At 38.6% G+C, this 22,606-nt stretch overlaps 4 protein-coding genes and 1 long non-coding RNA gene across 6 annotated transcripts; 3 read left to right on the top strand and 2 right to left on the bottom strand.

The window, feature by feature from the left end:
- Nucleotides 1-335: 335 nt before the first annotated feature.
- LOC6645692 lies at nt 336-5,655 on the bottom strand. The gene is made up of 6 exons (XM_002068447.4): nt 5,502-5,655; nt 4,698-4,778; nt 4,138-4,578; nt 3,026-3,996; nt 1,485-2,880; nt 336-1,418 (listed from the first exon to the last, which is right to left on the bottom strand). Exons 2-6 carry the CDS (start codon nt 4,753-4,755, stop codon nt 1,321-1,323), a joined length of 2,964 nt encoding a protein of 987 aa, XP_002068483.1. The 5' UTR covers nt 4,756-4,778; nt 5,502-5,655; the 3' UTR covers nt 336-1,320.
- Nucleotides 5,656-6,712: 1,057 nt separating this feature from the next.
- Nucleotides 6,713-8,752, top strand: LOC6645776 (glycine cleavage system H protein, mitochondrial). Of its 2 annotated transcripts, XR_006954771.1 has the most exons (4): nt 6,713-7,052; nt 7,146-7,424; nt 7,486-8,010; nt 8,160-8,752. XR_006954771.1 is itself a non-coding variant. In XM_002068446.4 (3 exons), exons 1-3 carry the CDS (start codon nt 6,926-6,928, stop codon nt 7,584-7,586), a joined length of 507 nt encoding a protein of 168 aa, XP_002068482.1. In that variant the 5' UTR covers nt 6,713-6,925; the 3' UTR covers nt 7,587-8,752. The 2 variants fall into 2 exon arrangements, 1 of the variants encoding a protein (XP_002068482.1); XM_002068446.4 differs by having other exon boundaries at nt 7,486-8,752.
- A 133-nt stretch (nt 8,753-8,885) lies between these two features.
- LOC111519021 lies at nt 8,886-22,560 on the bottom strand. Its single transcript, XR_002724204.2, has 4 exons — nt 22,186-22,560; nt 18,485-18,595; nt 10,106-10,211; nt 8,886-9,176 (listed from the first exon to the last, which is right to left on the bottom strand). It is a non-coding gene; the product is annotated as an uncharacterized LOC111519021 (long non-coding RNA).
- LOC6645775 (acetyl-coenzyme A synthetase) lies at nt 10,594-17,988 on the top strand. Its single transcript, XM_002068445.4, has 5 exons — nt 10,594-11,053; nt 15,842-16,580; nt 16,679-16,833; nt 16,910-17,078; nt 17,144-17,988. The coding sequence occupies exons 1-5, from the start codon at nt 10,743-10,745 to the stop codon at nt 17,780-17,782; spliced, it is 2,013 nt and encodes a 670-aa protein (XP_002068481.1). The 5' UTR covers nt 10,594-10,742; the 3' UTR covers nt 17,783-17,988.
- On the top strand, nt 19,490-21,937 carry LOC6645774. The gene is made up of 3 exons (XM_002068444.4): nt 19,490-20,807; nt 20,883-21,254; nt 21,320-21,937. The coding sequence occupies exons 1-3, from the start codon at nt 19,636-19,638 to the stop codon at nt 21,888-21,890; spliced, it is 2,115 nt and encodes a 704-aa protein (XP_002068480.1). The 5' UTR covers nt 19,490-19,635; the 3' UTR covers nt 21,891-21,937.
- Nucleotides 22,561-22,606: the final 46 nt, after the last annotated feature.

Genomic DNA, 22,606 nt, shown 5'->3' with positions numbered 1-22,606 from the left:
AATTGGCTTCATAATCAAACGTTTTCATTTAAATCATTCGACGGTGTGGAATTTGACAAATAAACTTGGGTAATAGGTAATAAAAAAAATAAACAAAACCAAAAAGCAAAAAATTCATTTGTTGCAAAGAATTCATATTTTAAATGAAAAAAAAGATTAGCATACTATTAGCTAAAACATTTTTTATATAAACATTTAAAAACTATAAACTTTACTCTAAAGGCTCTGTCTGTTTTAAACAACAGCGAGAGATCAAAATTTAAAAAAAAAAAAAAGAAAAGAAAAACTAACTTAACTAAAGTGTTTACATTTGTTAATTAAAAACACACATTGCATATTTTTCCACTATGTACGTTTATGTATTTTCGCTGTATTTTCATTTGTTTTATGTTTTTATTTTTTGTTTGTTTTGTTTTGTTTATCAGGAAATGATTTCATTAAAAAAACAAAATGTTTGCAATGAATTTTAATGTCAGAGTTTTTATGTTTAAAAAATGTTTAAACATTGTTCAAATACACAATTAATTATAAATATTATTCGGTATTGTGAAGGGGTGGCGAGAGTTTAATGATGAAATTTCCGATTCAAATTGAGTTTTGTTCTGGTTTTTGTTTTGTTTTTTTGTTTTTTGTTTTGCGCTTTTAATTGTTCCTACTCGAAATGCAACAAGCAATTGCATTTTACTAAGAGAATTACACAACGCATTTTAAGAGTTACGTAAATTAATTATTATAAATTAATACGATTTGTAGTCCAAATTACAATTGTATTATCATTATTATTATTATGGTAGGTAAATAATGTATTATTATGTATATATATTTATATATGTATATGCAAAGTGGAAGCCGCTGTACCAGTATAGTTTGATAATGATCATGCGACCCCGACCATAAAAATAGACTTAGAATGGGAAGGGTTCTTCATTGTGTTCCTTCTCATCTTTTTTACTCTTTTGTTTTTTTTTTTTTATTTCTTACGATTTTTTCTTTCTTCTTGCGTTATCTCTGTACGTGTCAGCCGATGTGTTGATGCTGGATGCGGAAAGCAGCGACAATATGTGCGGAGAACTTCTCTTTATATAGAGAATTTAGCCATGGAAATGAAAGAGAAGGCACTGCTGTCGCTGCACGTTTGCATGGATAACAACAACATCGAGGATTTTGATGACGATGATGATGATCACTGATAATAATCAATCATCAGTCCACTAAGATTAAATCTAGGATGTACTAGGAGGGGCATGTTGGTGGTGGTGTAGTGGGGGTGTATGTGTGTTTGTAGTGCGTTTGGGGAGGGGGGTCTAATTTCAAATTGATTTACGTCGGGATGTTTAGCGTCTTAAATTGATCCTCGTGCATTTCAGTCATCATAAAGGTGCCATCCTGCAGCAATAAGACGACGCGTCGTGTGCCACCTGAAAAAAGGATTAAGAATTGTTAGGAGAATTGCCAACCGATTGAGAGTTCATACAAATACTAACCAGGCGAGGGTAAATCAGCTTGAACAACTTCAGCTGGTATTTGAGCCTCAGTGCCATCGCTATCGGAGGTGGTTATATGTATCTGAGCTGTGGATGGCGCTCCTCCACTCACTCCTCCTGCAATTTCCGTTTGCTGTTGCTGCTGCAGCAAAGCAGCCTGATGTTGAGCCAGCTCATCTTCGGTCATGGATACAAGAATCTGTTCACCATCGGCAGTTTGAGCCTCGGTGCCGCCGGCTGCACCCTGTACGGCCTCAGCGACAGCATGATCAAGTGATATGACATCCTGTTCATCACCCTCAGCGGCAGCCACATAGGCAAACTGTTGCTCTCCATCTGGGCCCTGGGTCACCAGAATTGTCTGACCCTCGGCATTTTTACCAGCCACCTGATAGACAGTGCCATCTTCGCCACGCACCAACAATGCCGAGCCATCCTCATTGGTTAGAACTTGCTGATCATTGCCGAGTAGAGCCTGCGCCGCTGCCTCCAGTTGTTCCCGTTGCTGTTCCTGTTGCTGCTCTTGCTCCATTTTCAGCTGTGATTCCTCTTGGCCAATAAGTTTTCCTGTTATCGGACACAGTTGGGCCTGATGCTGTTGTATCTCCTCTTCCTCGTCTTCCGCCTTCGGTACTTGAAGCTGAATGCTGGCTTGTGTCGGCTTGGTCACGGCAGGGCGGGCTATGGTGGGCAGTTTGGGAGTTAAAAGTCCCCCTCCTCCTCCTCTGAGCGGTTGTTGTTGTTGTTGGGACGATACTGCCAGCTTTTGCTGGACTGTTTGTTGTCGCTGTTGCTGACGCACTTGATTAGCGCGTGGAGTAAGTAAATCTTCGCGACTAACAACTTTGCGGGTAACCTTCAGGTCGCCCGATTTCGAGAGTTGTAAAATTTTCTGTTCAGGTGTAACCAATCGGTTTCCAACATTTGCAACCTGACGCTGCTGTTGCTGTTGATGCTGAGGTGTACCAACTGTTCCGGCACCGGCTCGTGCTATTATCTTGGGAGGAGGTTTGCCTCTAGCTGCTAATTGCGTTTGTTGTTGCTGCTGCTGCCTCAGTGGTTGTTGCACCTGCTGATTAGGGCGCCGCTGAATGGCGGCTGCTTGTTGTCCAGGTGTCCGCAATACCTGCTGACGTAGACCAACAGTGATGGGAGAATTGGAACCGGATCCTGAACCCGAACCAACAGCTCTTGAAACGGCAAAACGTTTGGCACCACCCACAGGGCTAATCTTTGTTGGTGATACCTCGGGCTGCTGTTGCTTCTGCTGTTGCACCGTCTGCTGCTGCTGTTGTTGTTGTTGTATTTCTCCTGCTATGCGAAAGACACCGCGCGAATTGCCGGCAATTTCCGAGCGTGCGAGAACACGTACAGGACATTCCACACGATCCTTCTTCTAAAACGAAATGAGAAAGTACAAGTTACTATAAATTCAAACAATAGAATATTTTTTTATAGAGGTAGGTAAACTTCTGAAGTATCGGCTATACCAAATAATACTGATACTGTCTGATATTTTGTTGTTTCATTTTGGCACTTACCATTTGCAAGGTATTGGGCATTTCGGGTTTACGAAACATGCCTGAACTGGTACTATCTTCTGTATAGATAATCTCTCCCATTTTATGTTCATTATTGGCTGCTCCTGCAGGACCTCCACCGGCTACAAAGGCTGATGAATTGCCATTAATTTTGGCAACCTGTGCTGATTTCTCATGTGGTTTCTCCCTTGGCTTATTTAGCTGGACAGAGCTACCGCCATTCTTTAAACGCTTAACCGTATGAGAAGGTATTAAGTCTTCTTCCAAATCTCCTAACTCTATGCTACTTCCATCTAAAATGGAGCCGCCACTATGATTGAGTTTTCGTTTAACACCAGCTCCCGGTGTTGGAGATGCGGTCATGTCTTCATCATCCTCATTGGCCGACGATGGTGATGGTGACGTGGAACCCTCTTCATTGGCACCACTCTCGTTAACCCATTGCTTAAAGGCATCCATGGCCTTTGTTTTTGAGGTGCGTGATGGACGTGATGGTGGTGAAACTGCGCCGGGACTGCTGCTAGTGTTCAATGCTACTGTAGTCGAGGTGGCCTCTGAAGTCTTGGATTGTGGCTGAAGCCTTTTCATAGCGTCCAAGCCCTTCTCTCTAGTCAATTTCTGTCGTGCCAATTGCTTTTCAAACATTTGCAGAAAATATGGTACACGATCTAAATTGGCCATTGCTTCCCAAGTGTTTTCATGATGTGATCGATCTACCCATTTAACTAAATACTCATGGGTCTTTCGGCGTGGATTGAAGCGCTTGGCCACAATTTTCTCTACCGCCTCCTCGGTGCATTGTTCGGTTTTGGTATCAACGCGTGTGGCCATGCGATTGTTATTGTTAACCTTCGGTGTGGAGGTAGAGATAGCGGGCAATGCTGCAAGAGCTCCTTTGGCTTTTGTTGGCCATTCATTTTCTGTGTCCTTTAGTTGATTCGCTAATGTAGGCAATTTTCCGGCAGATGATCCTGTAATATATAAATTGAATTTTTATTAGAAATTGTTAAAGGAATCATAACAACGAGTTTGAAAAGGCAATCCTATCTTCTATTATCTTTGACAATAATAACTATAGGAAAAGTTTATCTCATGTCAAATATAATACTTACGTCTGGTAGATGCATTATTACTGCTGCCACTGGAGTTATTGGTGCTATTAGAAGTATTGTTACTATTGCTAGGATTGACAACAGTTTTTGTGATGCGCACCGGCATATCCTGCAATTGTCCATGTCCGATTTTGCCAAATGATTGTATTGTTTTTCCGGCTACAATCCACGGTTCTCGTACACTATCCTCGAGCTTCACCCAATGCTGGTATAGAGCCCACGAATTCGAATTGGCAGTTTCTTTACGCTGATGCAATTGTGTGGCCTTCCACAGGGTGAATGCCCAAATGGTAGGCTTTGTATCCAGAGATTCTTTAAGATTAGCGTTCTCCTTCTCGCACGCATCTTCCTTATGAGCTTGGAATTCTTCGACAAAATTGTAGGCTCTCAGGCATCGTCCACAGACGAGTACATCCATGTTGGCCAATTCCTCTTGAGCGACTGCATTTTGTTTTTAAACAAGGATTAACACAGCGGGGAGAGAGAAAGAGAGAGAATTTTTAGACAGCGGCATGAGCGGTGTTCAAATTGCAAATTCGCTTGCGAAAACTCACACTCACCTCGAATAATATTTGCGTGTTTACCAATTTCCGTAGGTGCAATCTCCTGTGCCAACATTATACATTAAACCGACGCTTAAGCTTTTATTGAATGCATTGAAAATTTGTTTAACATTAGTTAGTTTTGTTTGTTATATTTAGTTCGTTACTACAAAAACAATAATACAAAAAATAAAAAAAAAAATTAAACTGCTTGAGCAAACGAGTGAAAAAAGTACAGTACAGAAAAATTAACTATGTGGCAACTCTGGACTGCAATACAATCGCAGTGTGGTAGGTTTATCTAAACTTGGTATTTTGTAATGGTGTTGGTGAGCAGGCAGGCCGGAATGAGTAGCACAAAGCAAAGTAGCTAAAATACACCAAAAATAAATAGAAGGCAAAACACAGCAAACCGGCGCGAAAAAAACCATGACCATTTAACAAAAATATATATGTTTTCTTTATATATTTATTGAAGTTGATTGGAAATACATAATTATTGTAGCCGCTGAGCCACGTTCCATTTTCCCCATACAAAATGTCTTATCGCTGGGAAACTCAAAAAATTGTCGAAAGATATGTTAATTAAAATGCAAACGCACATTGCAACTGATTATTAATTGTTGGTATTTTATTGACTATTTTTCTCAATTTGCCATATCCTTATAGTTTATAATCGGCTCGAAATATATCGGAAATTATATTGTTATAATTGTGGCCGTTAAAAAAGTAGTAATCATTGTATCTGCACTTTATTCCTACTAATCAAGCGGTGTTGACCGATTTACGATTTTTAACCTGTTTCACAACTACAACACACACCTTCATGTACAATAGAAGTTCAGCTTTTGTGGCAAATTATTAATTTTTGCAAATATTCTATTTAAATAATTTGAAAATGTTTTCACTTTTTTACACTTTCTTTGCGCACTCTGTGTGCTGTTGCACGCGCCAACTCTGAATGCCAAAAACAAAATGTTTTACTAAAAACCAGACCAGTGATGCTTTGGGAACGGCTGCATCGACTCTTGGATGCGGTATTTAATAAACATCAAGCATAGATCATACCAAAACTATCACTCGAAACCCTTCGAAATTTTTTTAAAATTATAAATTTTAAGTTACATAATAATGTTTCACATCGAATACGTTAAAGGTTCACTTAAAACTGATATATTTACACAAAAATTTTGTAATAAAGTGCTTAAGTGCTCATATGTACAGCGTAGGGTGATTTTCCGTTCGTCCGCGTAGCGCAGCACTTTGTCAGCCAATCACAGTGTGTGGTGTATCCACGATAGCGCGGTGGCAACGCTGGCTGGCTAAGGGAAAATTAAAATCTAATACGCCACACTGAACTTCGTATACCCTTACAAATGTGTTCTCCAGCTGTCTTAAGGTTGTCCATATTTTAATTAGTACAAACACACAACTTCAGAAAAATTACCTAATTTTATTGCCATTATGACATTTAACATTTTTTTTACGTTTTTAAATTCTTTTGCTTTTTCTTTTTGGATAAATTAGTAAGGGTTTGATGGTTGCATCAAACCGAAAATGGTCCGATGATAAAAACGCTTAAAACTATGCTATAGACTTTATTTATGTTCAGTAACATCGCTGTTTTCAGAGTTTTAAGAAAAACTATCAAATGAACATCAAAAATAGTTTGAAGAAGATAATTCGTAGCATTTATGTTCCTGACACAATGAAATCAAGTTGTAAAACTCATTTCAAAAATAAGATGGTACTTATTATTATTTCTCTTTATTCAAAATATTTTGAAAAGCAAAAAGCCCAAAAGTATGCAAAAATGAAAAATTTAATCAACCAAATCAAGAAGCACAATTATATTTTAGTTCTACTAATATGCTTAAAAAATTTCAGCCCTTTAACGTTTAATTCTGTCCCAATGTCCTATGGTTGCAAAAATATCGATGTTTGATAAAAAAAAAAAACATCGATAACATCGACGGTAACATCGATATTTCTCCGGCTCTATTTTGTTGTTGTACTTTGCTTCTGCCCGCCTCCTTGGGGTCAACCAAAAACAAAAAGTTCAATATAAAAATATCAAAAAATATTGATAAGCCTGGCCGTCATTGCCTCCCAGTACTGAATACTGAATACAGAATAGCCGAGCGTTTAACGTAAGCGCTTAACTATTTTATTTTCATCACTTTTGAATCACAAGCCCAAGGGAGCAGAGTCAGCGGCAGCGGCTATTTCAATAATATACAAGAACTATGGTTTTTATTACGAAATTCGCACGTTTCGGTGCTCAGGTTGCTGCGCGACACATGCGGGCCTCTGTCACGCCCCTTGCCATAGGTCAATGGCGTAGTTTTCATATTACCAATATGTTGGATAAAGGTAAATAGACAGTTTATGCAACAGTTGCATACAGTTTTGGAGCGATTGCCAAATGTATCTTAAACTGTGTAACAATCTTATTAATTTCTGCAGAGCGTCGCTATACAGACAAACACGAATGGGTGGAACTTCTGGATGCCAACAAGGCCGTCGTGGGCATCTCCAGTTATGCCCAAGAGGCTTTGGGTGATGTAGTCTTTGCCCAACTTCCCGAACCAGGAACAGAGCTCAAACAAGACGACGAATGCGGAGCCCTTGAAAGTGTGAAGGCAGCCAGCGAGGTGTATTCACCTGTAAGTGGCAAGGTAACAGAAAAGAATGCTCAAGTAGAGGATACGCCAGCTCTGGTTAACACAAGTTGCTACGATAAGGGTATGTTCATGGCTTATTCTCGATGTAGCCCACTCTTATTCTTATAATTTTTCTTTTCTAGGCTGGCTTTTTAAAGTCTCTCTAAAGGATCCTCAAGAGTACGAGAAACTTATGACTGAAGAACAATACAAGACGTTCCTGAGCTCCAGTGCCGATCATTAAAGAGGAATAGAGTGGAAACCAAAAGCCAAAAAAATGAAAATGGCAAATGGAAACTGCCATTAAAAGATTTCCACACATTTGTTATCTCTCAAACTCATCCCACCACAATTATCATTGAACTCATACACCACACCACGATCCTCCACATTGTTGTTGCATTTAAGAAGCAAAAATAAACTATAAAGCCCAAAAATAACAATCTACGTTGCTGGGAATGATGACCTGCGGGTTGCCTGTCTAGCGACAGATCCCCCATGGAAACTGTCTTACTGATAAGAGATAAGAATTTAAGAGAACAACAGCAAGAGCATTGGAGCATAGGAGAGAAGTCATGCTCTTAGATTACAGCTAAATCAATTAAGTTTAACTCGACTCTTAATCGCCAAATCACGAAATTTGTACATTATTGGTTCTGGCTATCCGGGTTCGTATTTGTATAATTTTTTTTTTATTTAAGTTCATGGCCAAAGAAGAATTCAAGCTATTTAAATGTCGGAGATATGAAAATCAGTTAACGTTTATAAAGTCTTTAAAATGTCCAACTACTCTTCATGACTCTTTTATGTCTTCTAGGATTGGGTATGCGTTTAAAATCAGCTAGAACTTCACAGCACAAATGAGTTTTTATGGATATGGAAAACTACTTTTATGAAATGTCATTTTTCTTTGCTCCAATTGTCAAGTTGTCAAGTTTAACTCGTGTTAATGTCAATTGATTGACAACTGCCAAATGTGCCAGATTGAAATTGTACAAAAAATTTAGTTAAATATTCTAAATATCAAAAACTATTAAAAAGTTGTGTAATTTGAGCTATTTTGTGTTACTTTAATTGTTGCTTGCTGAATTGAGTGAATGTGACTTGAAGAGGAAAGAGAAAGAATGTGTTTCTTGCTTCTCTTTTACTCGTTTCAAATAAGGTACAAGAAACTCTCTCACTTGTATATAATATAAAGTAAATATTAAGTAAAAGCAAATATAAATCGGTGGTGTAAAAAGATTTAACTATTCAAATAAGAAAAATGTATTTAATTATTTATTAATTCCTTGTTTGTAAATCTTTAAGGTAATTTTATTTAAGATGTAGTGACTCGCATAATTTAGTGATTTGTTTGTTTTGAAATGAAAAATTGCAATGGTTGCTTAAAAAAAAATGTTTATATCAAATTTATAAAAAAATGTTAACTTTACTGATTAACTTTAAAATGCTGTGAGAGAATGTTAAAAACAATGAAATCAACATTTATTTAGAATACAAGGCTTATATATAGTCGATGATGTGTTATATGTCGACAAAAAACACCAAGTATGAGTGTTTTATGTTGATTTTTGAAACATTGTCCATATAAATTATGTAATATAATAAATAGTAGAGGAAGTTTTAAGATTAATATTATTCATTCTCTATTTGTCTGAGCGAAACTGTTTTTTAAACCGGGTAAACCGGTTGAGAATCATTTATTGATTAAAAACTTTATATATTTATTGTTTAAAACTTTAAAGCGCCATCTCGATATTTGAGCGTCCCTCTACAACTAATTGAAATTGAAACCATACATACATATGCATATTATATTAATTCTATAGGATTTCTGAAAAATTAAAAAAAAAATGGTTAAAAATGTTATTTAAACTCCTTAACTTTACACGTTTTACACAATTTTCAAGAACTTTATTTGTTGTTTAATAATTTAATATAAAAATCTTTTAAATCTTTAAGGTTTTTTTTTTAACACATTGTTAAAATCTACAGAAATTGAGTACAAATTACAAATAATTTTCTTCAAAACTTTATTGTTACGTTAGCAGAGAATCAAGTAGAAAATTGCTATAAAAATATTAGTTATTTTTATTGAAGTGTGCAACTTATTGACCAAGTTCAGGAACAATCTATGGAATCTAATTTACTTTTGAACGATTTTCAAACGGCGTTTTGTTATTTCGTAACGAATTTTCATCTTACACCTAAATAAGTGTTTTCGAAACTATTTTCAAAGTATTTTATAATACAGCTAAATGAAAGAAATAAAGATTGATTTTCACCAGCATTAGTTCTATTACTAAGAAGCATTTTATGCCGGTCATCAGAAAGATAATAAGCCAAACTCTAAGAAGGGAGTTAAAACTTAGCAACCTTCTCTTAGGAGTGTATGAAAAATTCGGGTTAGCCGAATTATTGTCGGGCCCTCTAGTTATTATTATATTGCCTACGATTTGAATCGCGGATATTGATAAAAGCGCCAAAAACAAAAAACAAAAAAAAAGAACCCGAAAAAAATCCAGACGATACGGAACTTAACTGGAACCCTGAAATTTCCTCTCATTGCCATTTTGGTCACACACTTGACACAATCAGAATTTTTGTTGTCGAGACGATTGTTATAGGCTGATACATTTGGTATACATATGTACGGCACACGCCGAATCCATGTTCATGTTCAATCAGTAATATGAGTCGGAGTCGGACCCGGGCATCACCTGATTAACGAAGAAATCTACAGACGACGGGGCACACACCTACCTCTCTGGAAATTTTACGCCGTGATTGTGATAAGGATGAAATCGCTCAAGTCCGAGTCGATGTCGATGTCGATGTCAGCGGACGTCTGTCGAACCATGCGATGATGCTAAAAGATAATGCCACATGGTAATGATTACTTGGACATCCGAAAATCTCGAAACTTTAAAGTAGGGAAAATATATTCGTTTGTAAGAGATAGATAGAGAGAGGGAGAGGGAGAGAGCAATCTGATAGTACGTTTATTTTTTAATTTTTTTGAATTTCCATCTGTTTGTTTCCAGGTAAAGAGACCACAGTGCTTGGTTCGTAACCGTTAGTCGTTCGCCAAAAAAGCTCTACGAAACGAATGCAAAAAGCTTGGCATTGCTCGTTTCAAACTGACAGTGCTCAAATTGAACTCATTCCGTGCGGTACACACAAGAAAACACAGCGTGCTGCTCGAGAAACCAAAACACACACAAAAACCTTAACACTTACTCAAAATAAACAACAACAAGACACACACACACAGACCGCAAGTGCACCATAAAAACTAAAAAGGGATAATTGCCTTACAAGAAGGAAGAAGGAGCAAATCAGACCAGGATATACAATAATACATATACATATATATATATAAACAAAGAAACACATCAAAATGCCAGCAGAAAAATCAATATACGAACCAAATCCAGCCATTAGTCAAAAGGCTTACATATCCAGTTTTGATGAATATAAGAAATTCTATCAGGAATCATTGGATAATCCTTCGGACTTTTGGTCACGTGTGGCCAAACAATTCCATTGGGAAACACCAGCTGATCCTGACAAGTTTTTGCAATATAATTTCAATATTTCCAAAGGACCCATTTCAATTAAATGGATGGCAGGAGCCTCTACCAATATCTGTTATAATCTGTTAGATCGTAATGTACGTAATGGATTGGGCGACCAAATAGCCTATTATTGGTGAGTACAATTAAATAAGCAAACAATAACATTCTTCAAAAGGGCAAACTGAGCTTGGGTTGTGTGAGAACAAAAGGATAACAGTATTGATTTTTCTTTCTTCTGGTTGGTGGTTATGAAACTGGCGTGACGTAGGTCCTTTTAGGTACGTGGAGACCTTTCTAGGTAGGTAGGGTAGGTTAAGAAGGAATGTTTTTCTGCGCAGCCACCGACAAAAAAAAAAAAACAGATGTTCTTTCAATGGCCCTTACAAAAAAAGGGGGTGGTGGTGGCAGTGAGCAGAAGAGGGTTGCTTTAAGGTCAAAGTAAATTGCAAGTTTACTACATGCAAACAGAATGCAAAAACAAAAACCTATTAATGTTTGCTCTAATTGTAAAAAGATAATTTAATACTTTTTAGGCGCGCATTTCCATATGATATGATGACAGTTGAATTAACAGTAGAAGTTAATTGTTGTCAACAGTTTTTACTAGCATTCATTTTGTCGGGTTTTATATATGCATATGTATAAATATATACATATCATATGTCTGCCGTTGCTTCGGCTAGGTCAATGTCAGGGTCAAGCTTTAAATACTTCAGGGGCGTCCCCAACTTGTGGCCCCCTTTTTTTTTGTGTGTCGACTCTGACCTGATCGAAAAATTAAATCAATTTCCTTTAAAGTGTTTTTGTATTATTATTGATTCCACATGCTTGAAATGCAAATAACTAGGTGGGAGTTGGCAACAAACAACAACAATGTAAAACAAATATTAAGTAATATATTCTCATCGGAATTTTGTTTATATTTGTTGCACTTTGGGTGGCACTTCCAAAGGGCCATTCACAATGTAATTAAAATCAATATTTTTGTGTTGTTTTGTTTTTCCAAAACCCAAAACCCAAAGTTCAAAATCATTACCATCTCATCATCAGCATCATCGTTCGTTGGGGCATCATCATCATCATCTGTTGGGACTGTTAAACAAATGTTAGTACCATATTAATGCGGTTATCTGAGGTTATCACGGACGTAAAATTGTCTTGTTATTGTTGTTGTGTTGTTGTTGTTGAAGGCGCGTGTGTGTAAGTGAAATGCAAATGAAAGTCAGGTAAACGGGAAGGTCATTAGAAAGAGAGTTTTAGAAGCTCCCCCCGCCCATCCAACTAACACGAAACTATTGAATATTGACTGAGCGCATTGCGGGGCGGAGGGGAGGGAGTTATGATGGGAGGGTAATAGAAAGGGGGCTATCAGAAAAAAAGCAAAAATGTGCACAATCTGCTACACTGTCGTCCTCGCTTTCTAAATTGCTGATAAGATAAAAAAAAAACCATAGAATAGAATAGTTTTCTATTCTGTTCTGTGTACTATCTCCCTGACTGAGTGTGTGTGCGTGTGGTGTGTGTGTGTGGGTGTGCGTGTCTATATGAGTGGTAAGCCCAATTTGCACGTAATGAGTAATAATTAATGCCCCTTTTTAAAGCAAAACGTTTCACTTAGACCGAGATAATATGTATATTGAATTTTGGCCTGAACGCAATCCATTGACGTATCGTTTCGTTTGGTTTTGATTTCGGATTCGTTTCCAAAATGAAAATTAAATCAAATTATATACACAAAAACGTTTGGAGAGCGCCTCCATTATATTATGTAATCGCTTTTGACAAGGCAGCAAAGTCGTCGGCGCTTAAAATTGTTTATTCAAATCGATGGCGAACAATACAATACAAAACAATTAAAAAACAATGAGAAAATATTTCTTGATATTCATATGTAGTATGTATTATTCAAAAGTGTGTCAGTCCGTCTGGGCCAAAGAATTGCACCCAGATCCAAGAAATGTTGATAGAATTTGTGTAAAGGTTTCGAATACTCCTCTTAAGTAATTGAACATGGTATTCACAGTTTGAAAAGCACTCTATAAATCACGCGATCGAACGATTTGGTTTGTCTGATTCACCCCCACACTGTCTCTCGGTCACTCAAATTCCATGTGGCCGAGAGGAAAGACTGCTAATAAGAGATAGAGCCAGATAGATCTGTAAACACCTGTAATTTTAACATGAAAATACCCTTTGGCAACAGAAGCAAAAACGGGTATATACATTTATAAAAAAAGTTTGGACAGTACAAAATATTTATATACAGATACTCTTAGTCATGGGGGAATCATTCTAAATGATTAATGTTAGTACAATCATTTTACAAAAATAATATAAATCTTATCAAAAGTGGGTAATTCTACTAAGCACATTCGAGTATAGACAATTCATCGTTTCGTCCATTTCTCGTTTGAAGTGTACATATATTATCTTTTGGCCCCAAACCTTCATATTATGTAAGATGAAATTAACATAACATTCCAGCCGAAGCAGCAGCAGAAACAGCATCAGCTGTTTGATCATACGATAATGTCTTTCAAACTGTAGGGCACCTACAGTTAGCCCCGGCGTCGTCGGCAACAAACCAAAAACATTCGATTCCAATTTCATTTAGACACGCGAATTTAACAGCTGTTAATGTTTAGATAATAATAATAACACAGACGCGTGCATGAGAGGCCTTTAGTTAGCCACTAGCTAGCCAGCAGCATATGTATGTACATACATACATATGTATGTATGTATGTATTTATGTATGTTTATAAGAATTTTTTGTGATTTTTGATAAGGTTTTTCTTCCACTCTTCGCTTCGTTTCCATTGCCATGGCCACGCGTCTTGCCGATGCATGGAAAATTTCTTGTCTACCGATTTGTCGGCGAGATTACACTGAAAGTTAGATTGGTTAGCAAGTGAGTACTTCCCAATTGAAAATTCACATACTTGAGAGGAATGGAATTAAATACATAAATGTGTCGCGCCACATTTCCCTCGCGTTTAGGCTCGCCAAAAAAAAAAAAAAAAAAACATAATTAGTCACGCACATACCGAAAAATATATTTCCAATTGTGATAAGGCGCCCTTAGTGCTATTAAAACTGTACACAGTTAGAAAACAACAACATCAGCTGTTAAACTGTTGCGTTGCCTTGGCCTTGAAGAGAAGTGATTAACAGCGGATGGTCTTACAGTTTGACAAGCACTAATGTTACACACACACTCAGACAAACAAAATGTTCAGGAAATTTCGAGGGAAAGTTGATTTATTTATTTCATCGATGGCTGGTTGATGCGTGTTTTATTTATTTTTATCATCTTACTAATTTGCCATACAAGTATTACGCCGAAATGTTAATATAATTTCAACAAATGTTCGAATGTTAGCCAACCAGTCAGCGTCTATGTATATATCCATTGAGAAGTGAATTGAACTTTGTTCACTTTAACCAAAAATAACCCAAGGAATACGTCACAATAATTTTGTTGTATTCCTTCCTGCTTTCTTCCCTTTCGCCATCCGCCCCCGTAAAACAAAAAAAAAAAAACCGATGCCAACCGAAACGATTTACGAGCGACCGGCTAATTCTTATCGGTTATTGCTGGCCTAGTATGTGTACTATATATATATATGTATATTCTATATAGATTGCTTGGTCATTTCGCGATCTATGATTTATACTCCTTTGTATTGTATAGTTTTTGTTGTTGTTGTTTCTTTTGAGTCACTTGAAGTGCACATATACGAGGGTAAATTCGGGTCTAGACAGGTGGGCGGTCAGTCGATCGGTTGGCTATTGGTCATAGAACCTTGTTTACCTTTTTAGCCAATTGCTTTCTCTCGCTCTCTTAGATTCTTGGCCTTCAACCAGAGTTGGTGTTCCAATTTACATATATGTATGTACATATATCCGCTACAACTTGGTTCAGTCACGACTTTTCGTTGATCTTATTTTTTATATGTTGTATTCATTTGCTTTTGTTGCTAAAAGCTTTTGTTTAGTCTTACATTTAATTGTTAAATTTAATGTATTTGGGTTTTTTTTTTCCCCCTATACCGAATACTACAACTAAAAGTCCACACAGTGAGATTAACAAGTTAATGAACACAAGAGATTAACACTTTTGTATTTCTCTCTAATCATTTGAAAATTGTTTTGGGGGTTTTTTTTTTGGTCGCTTTTTAATTGTCATTGCTTATCATTTAATATGCACTACTTTCTATATCACTTTATATTTTAATTAGTTTAAGTGATTATTCAACACATTATCTAAGTATATGGTTTGTCTGTTTTACTCACAAAATTATCTACGTTTCCGTTAGCAAATTGATCAAGATTCTACTTATCGAAAAAAAAAACATTTGCGATTCCTTTATAATTATTGATCAAGTTTAGAAGGGGTTGGAGGAGGACTAGGGGGAGAAGAAAGAAACTTTCCAATTAAGATCTTCGTAGGCAGCACAATTTTCTTGACAACTGTAGAGAATGACAGGTGCAGCTGGGTGTCTGGGTAAATAGCCCCCGCCCATCAAGTATATATGCTTAGGTTCTACTATAGACCTTTATGTTGCTAATTGTAAGAAACAAAAAAAAAAAAAAAAGAGAAAGGCTTTGAAAAATTATGTCGAATCGAATTAAGCTGCAATTAGGAAACCTCAAATTGCTGTAAATGATATAATTGAGAGCTTAAGTGGGAATGAGGGGGGATACACCCTGTATTTGATTGAGAAATTGGGCGAATTGCCAGAATCAGAGAGTGCTCGGTAGGCAATAATATAACCTACTGCCTACACTTAGGTCTTTACTATATACTATACCTACATATATGTATGTACATACTATATGCAAACATATGTATGTAAGTATTGCTTCCTCATGGGTTTTCATTCTTGGCATGTCGCTTTGTTGTTGTCTTTTTCCACAGGGAGGGCAACCACCCCGATGATTATTCGCGCGGTCTTACCTACCGCAAACTGTTGGAGGAGGTCTGCCGCTTTGCCAATGTCTTGAAAGATCATGGCATTAAGAAGGGTGACCGCGTTTCGATATACATGCCCATGATATTGGAGTTGCCCATTGCCATGTTGGCCTGTGCCCGTATTGGAGCCGTACATTCCATTGTCTTTGCTGGTTTCTCGCCCGATTCGCTGGCCGAGCGTCTGGTCGATTGCAAGGCCAAGCTGTTGATCACCGCCGATGGGGCTTGGCGGGGCGAGAAGCCCCTCTATCTGAAGGCACTCTGCGATACGGCCCTGGAGAAGGCCGAGGAGTTGGGCCATTCGGTGGAGAAATGCATTGTGGTGTCGCATTTGAAGCGGGTTACACCCTGCCAACCGGATCATGTCGAGGAAGAGATACCCTGGACCGATGATCGTGACTATTGGTGGCATGAGGAAATGGAGGACAAAGAGCCAGCCTGCTATCCCGAATGGATGGACGCCGAGGATCCATTATTCATGCTCTATACGAGTGGTTCGACTGGCAAACCCAAGGGTGTCCTCCATACGACAGCGGGCTATCTACTGTATGCGGCGACCACATTCAAGATTGTCTTCGATTACAAGCCTGGGGATATCTATTGGTGTACAGCCGATGTCGGCTGGATTACCGGGCATACCTATGTGGTGTATGGCCCATTGGCAAATGGTGCCACTTCGGTTATTGTGAGTACATGATTCAGATTGATTTGCGATTAGATTGTCGATGTGTGCGGCCTTAGTAAAGTGCTTTGTTTTTTTTTCCTTACAATTCAATTTTCCAGTTCGAGGGCACTCCATTCTTTCCTGGTAATGATCGCTACTGGAGCGTCATTGACAAATACAAGGTCACTCAGTTCTATACGGCTCCAACGGCCATTCGGGCCTTGATGAAGTTTGGCGAAGGACCCGTCCTGAAGCATAATTTGAGTGGTCTCAAGTAAGTTTCCTCCCTCATCATGGGTTAAACAGCTTAACTAACTATCTAACTAAATCTATTCAATGTCCTTGCGTAGAGTCCTTGGCAGCGTTGGTGAGCCCATCAATCCAGAGGCTTGGCTCTGGTATTATCGCTATATTGGAAAAGAGCAGTGCTCCATAGTTGATACATTTTGGCAAACCGAAACCGGTGGTCATGTCATAACTCCACTGCCCGGTGCCACACCCATGAAACCAGGATCGGCTGTAAGTGATAAGCATCATCATCCTTTGGCAGTGAGCTAAATTAATCTTTCAACTTGTTTTCACAGTCGTTTCCCTTCTTTGGCGTGAAACCCATTCTGCTTGATGAATGCGGCATTGAGATTAAGGGCGAAGGAGAGGGCTATTTGGTTTTCTCGCAGCCCTGGCCCGGCATGATGCGCACTCTGTACAACAATCATGAACGCTTCGAGGACACCTATTTCTCCAAATTCCCCGGCTACTATTGCACCGGTGACGGGGCCCGTCGCGATGCGGATGGCTATTTGTGGATCACTGGACGTGTCGATGATATGTTAAATGTTTCTGGTCATCTGATGTCAACAGCTGAGGTGGAATCGGTTCTCACCGAACATCCACGTGTCGCCGAATCGGCTGTGGTCTCCCGCCCGCATCCGGTTAAAGGGGAATGCCTCTATTGCTTCATTACGCCCAATGAGAATGAGAAATTCGATCAGAAACTAATAGCGGACCTCAAGAAAATGGTACGTGAACGTATTGGACCATTTGCCATGCCAGATGTTATACAAAATGCTCCCGGTTTGCCCAAGACACGATCTGGTAAAATAATGCGTCGTGTGTTGCGTAAAATAGCCGTAAACGATCGCAATGTGGGCGACACTTCGACCCTGGCGGATGAGCAAATTGTCGAACAGCTGTTTGCCAATCGTCCCATTGAGGCCAAGTAGATGGCCTCCTTCACACAATCTATGCGCCACGATTTTGCCATTATTTCTATGCATTTCTTTTGGCTAAACAAACAACATGTAAATCTCCCCCAAAAACCTTACTTATTTACTTACTTACTACTTACTACTACAATTTAGTTATTAAGTCTCTTTAAAAACCAAGTGCGTAAGTAAATCCATGACAGGAAACTTAATATCTTCTTGTTGATGTTTTTTTTTTTTGTTTTTTTTTTGTACTTTTGATATTCTTTTTTGTGTTTTTCTTTGTCTTTAAATTTGCTTTTTTTTATATTTTTTTTTTTTTATGTGGAATTGGCTATATGTATTTGTAACTATATCCCACTGTATAGTAAGTAGATTAATAATTTTGAGCACGTCGTCAAGAATTTGATTTATTTTGTTGTATGTGTAGATTATTCGTTTTTAGAATTTAAGTTTTTGCTATAATTCGTTGTGATAAAAACAAATTTAATTAATTAAATTTATATTGTTGATTATGTATGTAATTTTAGTAGAATTTTTTATATATATCTAAATGAAATATATAAACACATGATTCCAGTAAACAAAATAGTTACAAAATATTACTTAAACACACACACACACACACCCAAAACACACACGCACCAGAGCATATTGATTTATTAGTTTCTATGTTCGATTTGTAGAAACAACGAAATTTCTTTTCTAATTTATTGTTACCTGATCTGGATAAACTTTTAGCCAAACAGAGAGACAGCCAGACATTCCTCCAATATACAAGGATCACGCGAAATGGTACAACAATTTTGTTATTATCTTTTTGTTTTTAGCCTGTAAGATTGAAAGAAAAACGATACATATCAATGTTGCTAACAAAAGAAAAGAAAAGAAAAAAAAACAAATATCATTCCTATATACGATTTATACTATATATAATGTATATATACATATATATATATGTTATATGGTCAGAAGACTTGCCGCAACGAAAACATATCATTGAAGTTACTGCTGCAACAAAAACAAGAACAAAAACAAACAAAAACTATATACCTACAATATAGAGAAATCTTAGTTAATGCAGAATTTATCATTAAGTTGTAAGTTTGCCTAAGATGAAAATTTATAGCTTAATGTTTGATTTTGCTAGATCCTGCTAGATACATATATCCCGTATGTATATCTACCTATACATATACATATATAATATATACAATATTTAATTATTGTTAGAGCTCGTATTATACTTGTTATATATATATATATATATATATGAAATGAAAATATCAGGTCTGGATGGCCCAGTGACAGAGTGAAGGATTCTTGATTTCAATTATGATATCCATGAAAATTGTTCCAATAATTCGAAATGCGATATCATAATTTGATTTCAAAGTCTTGGAGGTCGTGTTTTTTGGGGGACACGGTGAATGTATAAAAAGAAAGTTGTTAGTTTTACAGAGTTTGGAAAATGGTTAAATGAAATTATATATATATCTATATACATATATATATTTATCGAGATATGTGTGTGTGTATGAAAAATAAAGTTTATTGTTTCCATGGGTTGCTTTCTTTTGTCTTCCTTTTTTGCAAGTTTATTGTTGATTTTGTTTGTTTTCGCAAAACTCTGGCAGATTCAAAAAGTCACTTTGCCACCCTCACCTCCCCCCGACAAATATGGATTACAGATATATCGCATAGGCCTGGCATTTGTTCTCGTTACCCCCTAGTGGAAGGGGGATGGGGTGGATGACAGTTGGGTCTAGCTAGTTTACTAGCTCTGAACAGTCAAAATTTGTTGTTTTCATCTTTTTTTCATTGTTTGACACGTGACTGGTGGCAGTTATTGGTAGTAGGAGGGCTTAATAATGGCGGAAAACAGAAAGAACGATGATAGCGACAAGGATAAGGCGGATAAGGCGAAGAAACCGCGTCCGGAGCCCAATCCGGCAGAAGAGTCTATTACAATCAGGGACCTCGCAAATGCAGCCACTGACTATGGACTGGAGGGTCGTATGGCCAATGCTCAAGATCCGCGAGTTAATGCCCTGAGGCTGTCCGAGCAGAATCAGGCAGAGCGTCGGGCGTCACAGGGTTCGAGGCGACCTTCGGATGCAAAAAAGCAGCCAGTGACCATACCATCACAGAGAGAGTCGGGGGCAACAGGAGCAGAAGAACAAGTGCCAGCGAATGCAGCTATTAATTATGGTCTGGAGGATCATAAAGCCAATCAGCAGGATCCGCGGGTGGAGGGAATTCGGCATAATCAACTGAAATCGAGAGGAAATAGTGATATGGCACTCCACCGGACACATGCACCAACATCTGTGCCACCATCGGCGCCCGTAACGCCGCCCACTTTAGCGGCAACCTCGAAACCGACCTCTAATCATGCCCTGTATGGAACCGTGCCACGTACCTCACCGCCGCCTGTGTCATCAACTGCTGCTGCACCATCCCCGGCTTCACCTAGACCAACCTCTCTCGGCGCGGGTGAGAATGCCACATCAGGGCCTCCGCCACCGGCCCGTCCGCAAGATGTACCCATGCCACCGCCAACAATGTACACACCTCCTCGAGGGGAAACGCCGCCAGCTGTCGCCAGTTCCATTCCTATTGGCCGACCAGTCGAACCAGCCCAAACAAAAACGACCGAGGATCAACCCGATGGTTGTTGTAGTAAACTCATAAACACCGATGTCACATTTGATCCGTCTAAGGATTTTGCCTGTAAAACCACGAACACAGCACCCGATACCACGGGTGTGCTCTATTCCGATCTGGAGACCGATGGCAGCGATTCGCGGGATACCCCGCGTACCGAAATGCAAACCACTCAGACCACGCACCTCGATTTGGATGATTGCTTCGAACTGGCCATCCGGACGGTAAAGCAAGCCGGTGCCCTAACTCTGGAGGCAAATAAACAGAGATTAGAATACACTACCAAGCAGCACGAACACGATTTGCTTACGACCACCGACAATGTGGTGGAGCATATGATAATGGCGGCGATAATGAGACGATATCCGGATCACAAGTAAGTTAAACTCCATACGCTTCGGTGGTATTGGCCAAGAGCTTGACTAAGAGTTTGTCCCGCTCTTTTGTCTAGATTCATTTGCGAGGAGGCAGTGTCGCAAACGGAAACAGGCCAAGTCGAGTTGACAAATACTCCAACCTGGATAATTGATCCCATCGATGGCACTATGAATTTTGTCCATCATTTTCCCTACTATTGCATTTCTGTGGCTTTGCTGGTTGACAAGGAGACTGAATTTGGCATCGTGTATAATCCACCGATGAAGGATTGTTACAGTGCCCGTCGTGGGATGGGGGCCCATCTGAATGGCGATCCTATTGTGACCAGCGGGCAATTGAAATTGGAGCATGCCATGATCTTGCAGGAATACTCCTCGGGCATGAACGATACCCGCAATGTGGTTGTAATGGACAACGCCAAGAAGCTGCTGAAGAAGACCCATGCGTAAGTTTACATACATTGGTATCCATCTCCCTTTGCATTCTGAGGATTAATTCAATCGTTGACAGCATGCGTTCGATTGGGTCGTCGGCAATGGGCCTGGCCATGATTGCATCCGGGGTCGCCGATGGTTTCTACTACTTTGGCTTGCACATCTGGGATATGGCCGCTGGCAATCTTTTGGTAACTGAAGCTGGGGGCACTGTCATTGATCCCAATGGCGGAGAATTGGATATTATGTCGCGTCGCTGCCTGGCAGCGGCGACAGAACCTCTGGCTAGGGAGCTAGCTGCCGAATTAATTCAGAATTATCCATCGCCACGTGACGATCAGCCCAAATCGGTGAATCCAAATGAATATCTTCCTGGCGGCGAGAGAAAAGACTTCAATGCCCAAACCGAGTTCACCGACTCTAGCGAATCCTTGGTAACGGAGGAATCGGCTAAGGATGATCCTAATAAAAAGGATACCAATCCGGACAAGGCGAAGGACAAGAAGAATGACGATAAGGAAAATGCCAATAGCTATGACAAAAAAAATGACAGGGATAAGGACGACATGGACAATAGTAGAAGAAGCAAAAGAACTCTGGGCTCTCGAGAAGCTAATGCGACTCTGGGGCCAAATTTCATCCAATAACTGCTTACCAACAAGTTCAATTCTAAATTAAAGTTTAAGTAACCCAATTTGCATATTTTTAAACGTGGCTTACTTTTCTGATTGGAAAAATTAGGTCCTTTCGTTTTGAATCTAAAAACGATTGTTACATACTTTTGGGGTGGGTTGGTAACAGGAGCAGGAATCAAAAACCATAATAAATATGTACATACATACATATGTATGTATGTATGTATGTGTGTGTGTCGCAGGCGGTTTAGCCTTTCCCAAAAAAAAAAAAACCATTACCATAAAAGTAGAAATTGCGATAACTCACTTTTTATAACGCGCCAATTTCAAGGACTATTGTGATGTTCTTTTACTAGATTGCTATCCTCCATCCATCGACAAGTCAAGGAATTCTCAACTACCTAAGAACACAAAGTTCCTTCCTCCTCAAGCAATATTGGCGGGAAAATAATAAACGGTGAATTATTCCCGCAATCTCCGTACATTAAGCAAATTTTTTCTCCAACTGCATATTTTTATCGGAAACTTTTTATTTTTAAGTTACCGCCATTATCGTAGTTTAAAATGGTAATCAACACTTATACACATAGTTATAAAAAAAAAATGTACGGTTTATTAGAATTTTTCAAATTAAGTTATACAGTGTCCCAGTAATTTGTTGTACTAAATAGTGGTGAGAAAAACTGGGCGAAAAAATCGATGTTTTTAAATGTTGACACCATTGATGT

This window comes from Drosophila willistoni, assembly GCF_018902025.1.
Source record: "Drosophila willistoni isolate 14030-0811.24 chromosome XR unlocalized genomic scaffold, UCI_dwil_1.1 Seg8, whole genome shotgun sequence".
In the NCBI taxonomy this organism is placed as follows: Eukaryota; Metazoa; Arthropoda; class Insecta; order Diptera; family Drosophilidae; genus Drosophila; species Drosophila willistoni.
Note: the sequence above shows the minus strand (reverse complement) of the source record. Positions and strands in the feature narration are given on the sequence as shown.

Bases quoted from the DNA above. Each gene is read 5' to 3' on its own strand.
- LOC6645692 (XM_002068447.4), bottom strand. From the start codon at position 4,755: ATGTTGGCACAGGAGATTGCACCTACGGAAATTGGTAAACACGCAAAT. The intron at 4,579-4,697 runs GTGAGTGTGAGT...AACAAAATGCAG, and splicing joins ACACGCAAATATTATTCGAG to TCGCTCAAGAGGAATTGGCC. The intron at 3,997-4,137 runs GTAAGTATTATA...TATATATTACAG, and splicing joins TAATAATGCATCTACCAGAC to GATCATCTGCCGGAAAATTG.
- LOC6645776 (XM_002068446.4), top strand. From the start codon at position 6,926: ATGGTTTTTATTACGAAATTCGCACGTTTCGGTGCTCAGGTTGCTGCG. The intron at 7,053-7,145 runs GTAAATAGACAG...TAATTTCTGCAG, and splicing joins TACCAATATGTTGGATAAAG to AGCGTCGCTATACAGACAAA. The intron at 7,425-7,485 runs GTATGTTCATGG...TTTCTTTTCTAG, and splicing joins CACAAGTTGCTACGATAAGG to GCTGGCTTTTTAAAGTCTCT.
- LOC6645775 (XM_002068445.4), top strand. From the start codon at position 10,743: ATGCCAGCAGAAAAATCAATATACGAACCAAATCCAGCCATTAGTCAA. The intron at 16,834-16,909 runs GTAAGTTTCCTC...GTCCTTGCGTAG, and splicing joins CATAATTTGAGTGGTCTCAA to AGTCCTTGGCAGCGTTGGTG. The intron at 17,079-17,143 runs GTAAGTGATAAG...TTGTTTTCACAG, and splicing joins CCATGAAACCAGGATCGGCT to TCGTTTCCCTTCTTTGGCGT.
- LOC6645774 (XM_002068444.4), top strand. From the start codon at position 19,636: ATGGCGGAAAACAGAAAGAACGATGATAGCGACAAGGATAAGGCGGAT. The intron at 20,808-20,882 runs GTAAGTTAAACT...TCTTTTGTCTAG, and splicing joins AGACGATATCCGGATCACAA to ATTCATTTGCGAGGAGGCAG. The intron at 21,255-21,319 runs GTAAGTTTACAT...AATCGTTGACAG, and splicing joins CTGCTGAAGAAGACCCATGC to CATGCGTTCGATTGGGTCGT.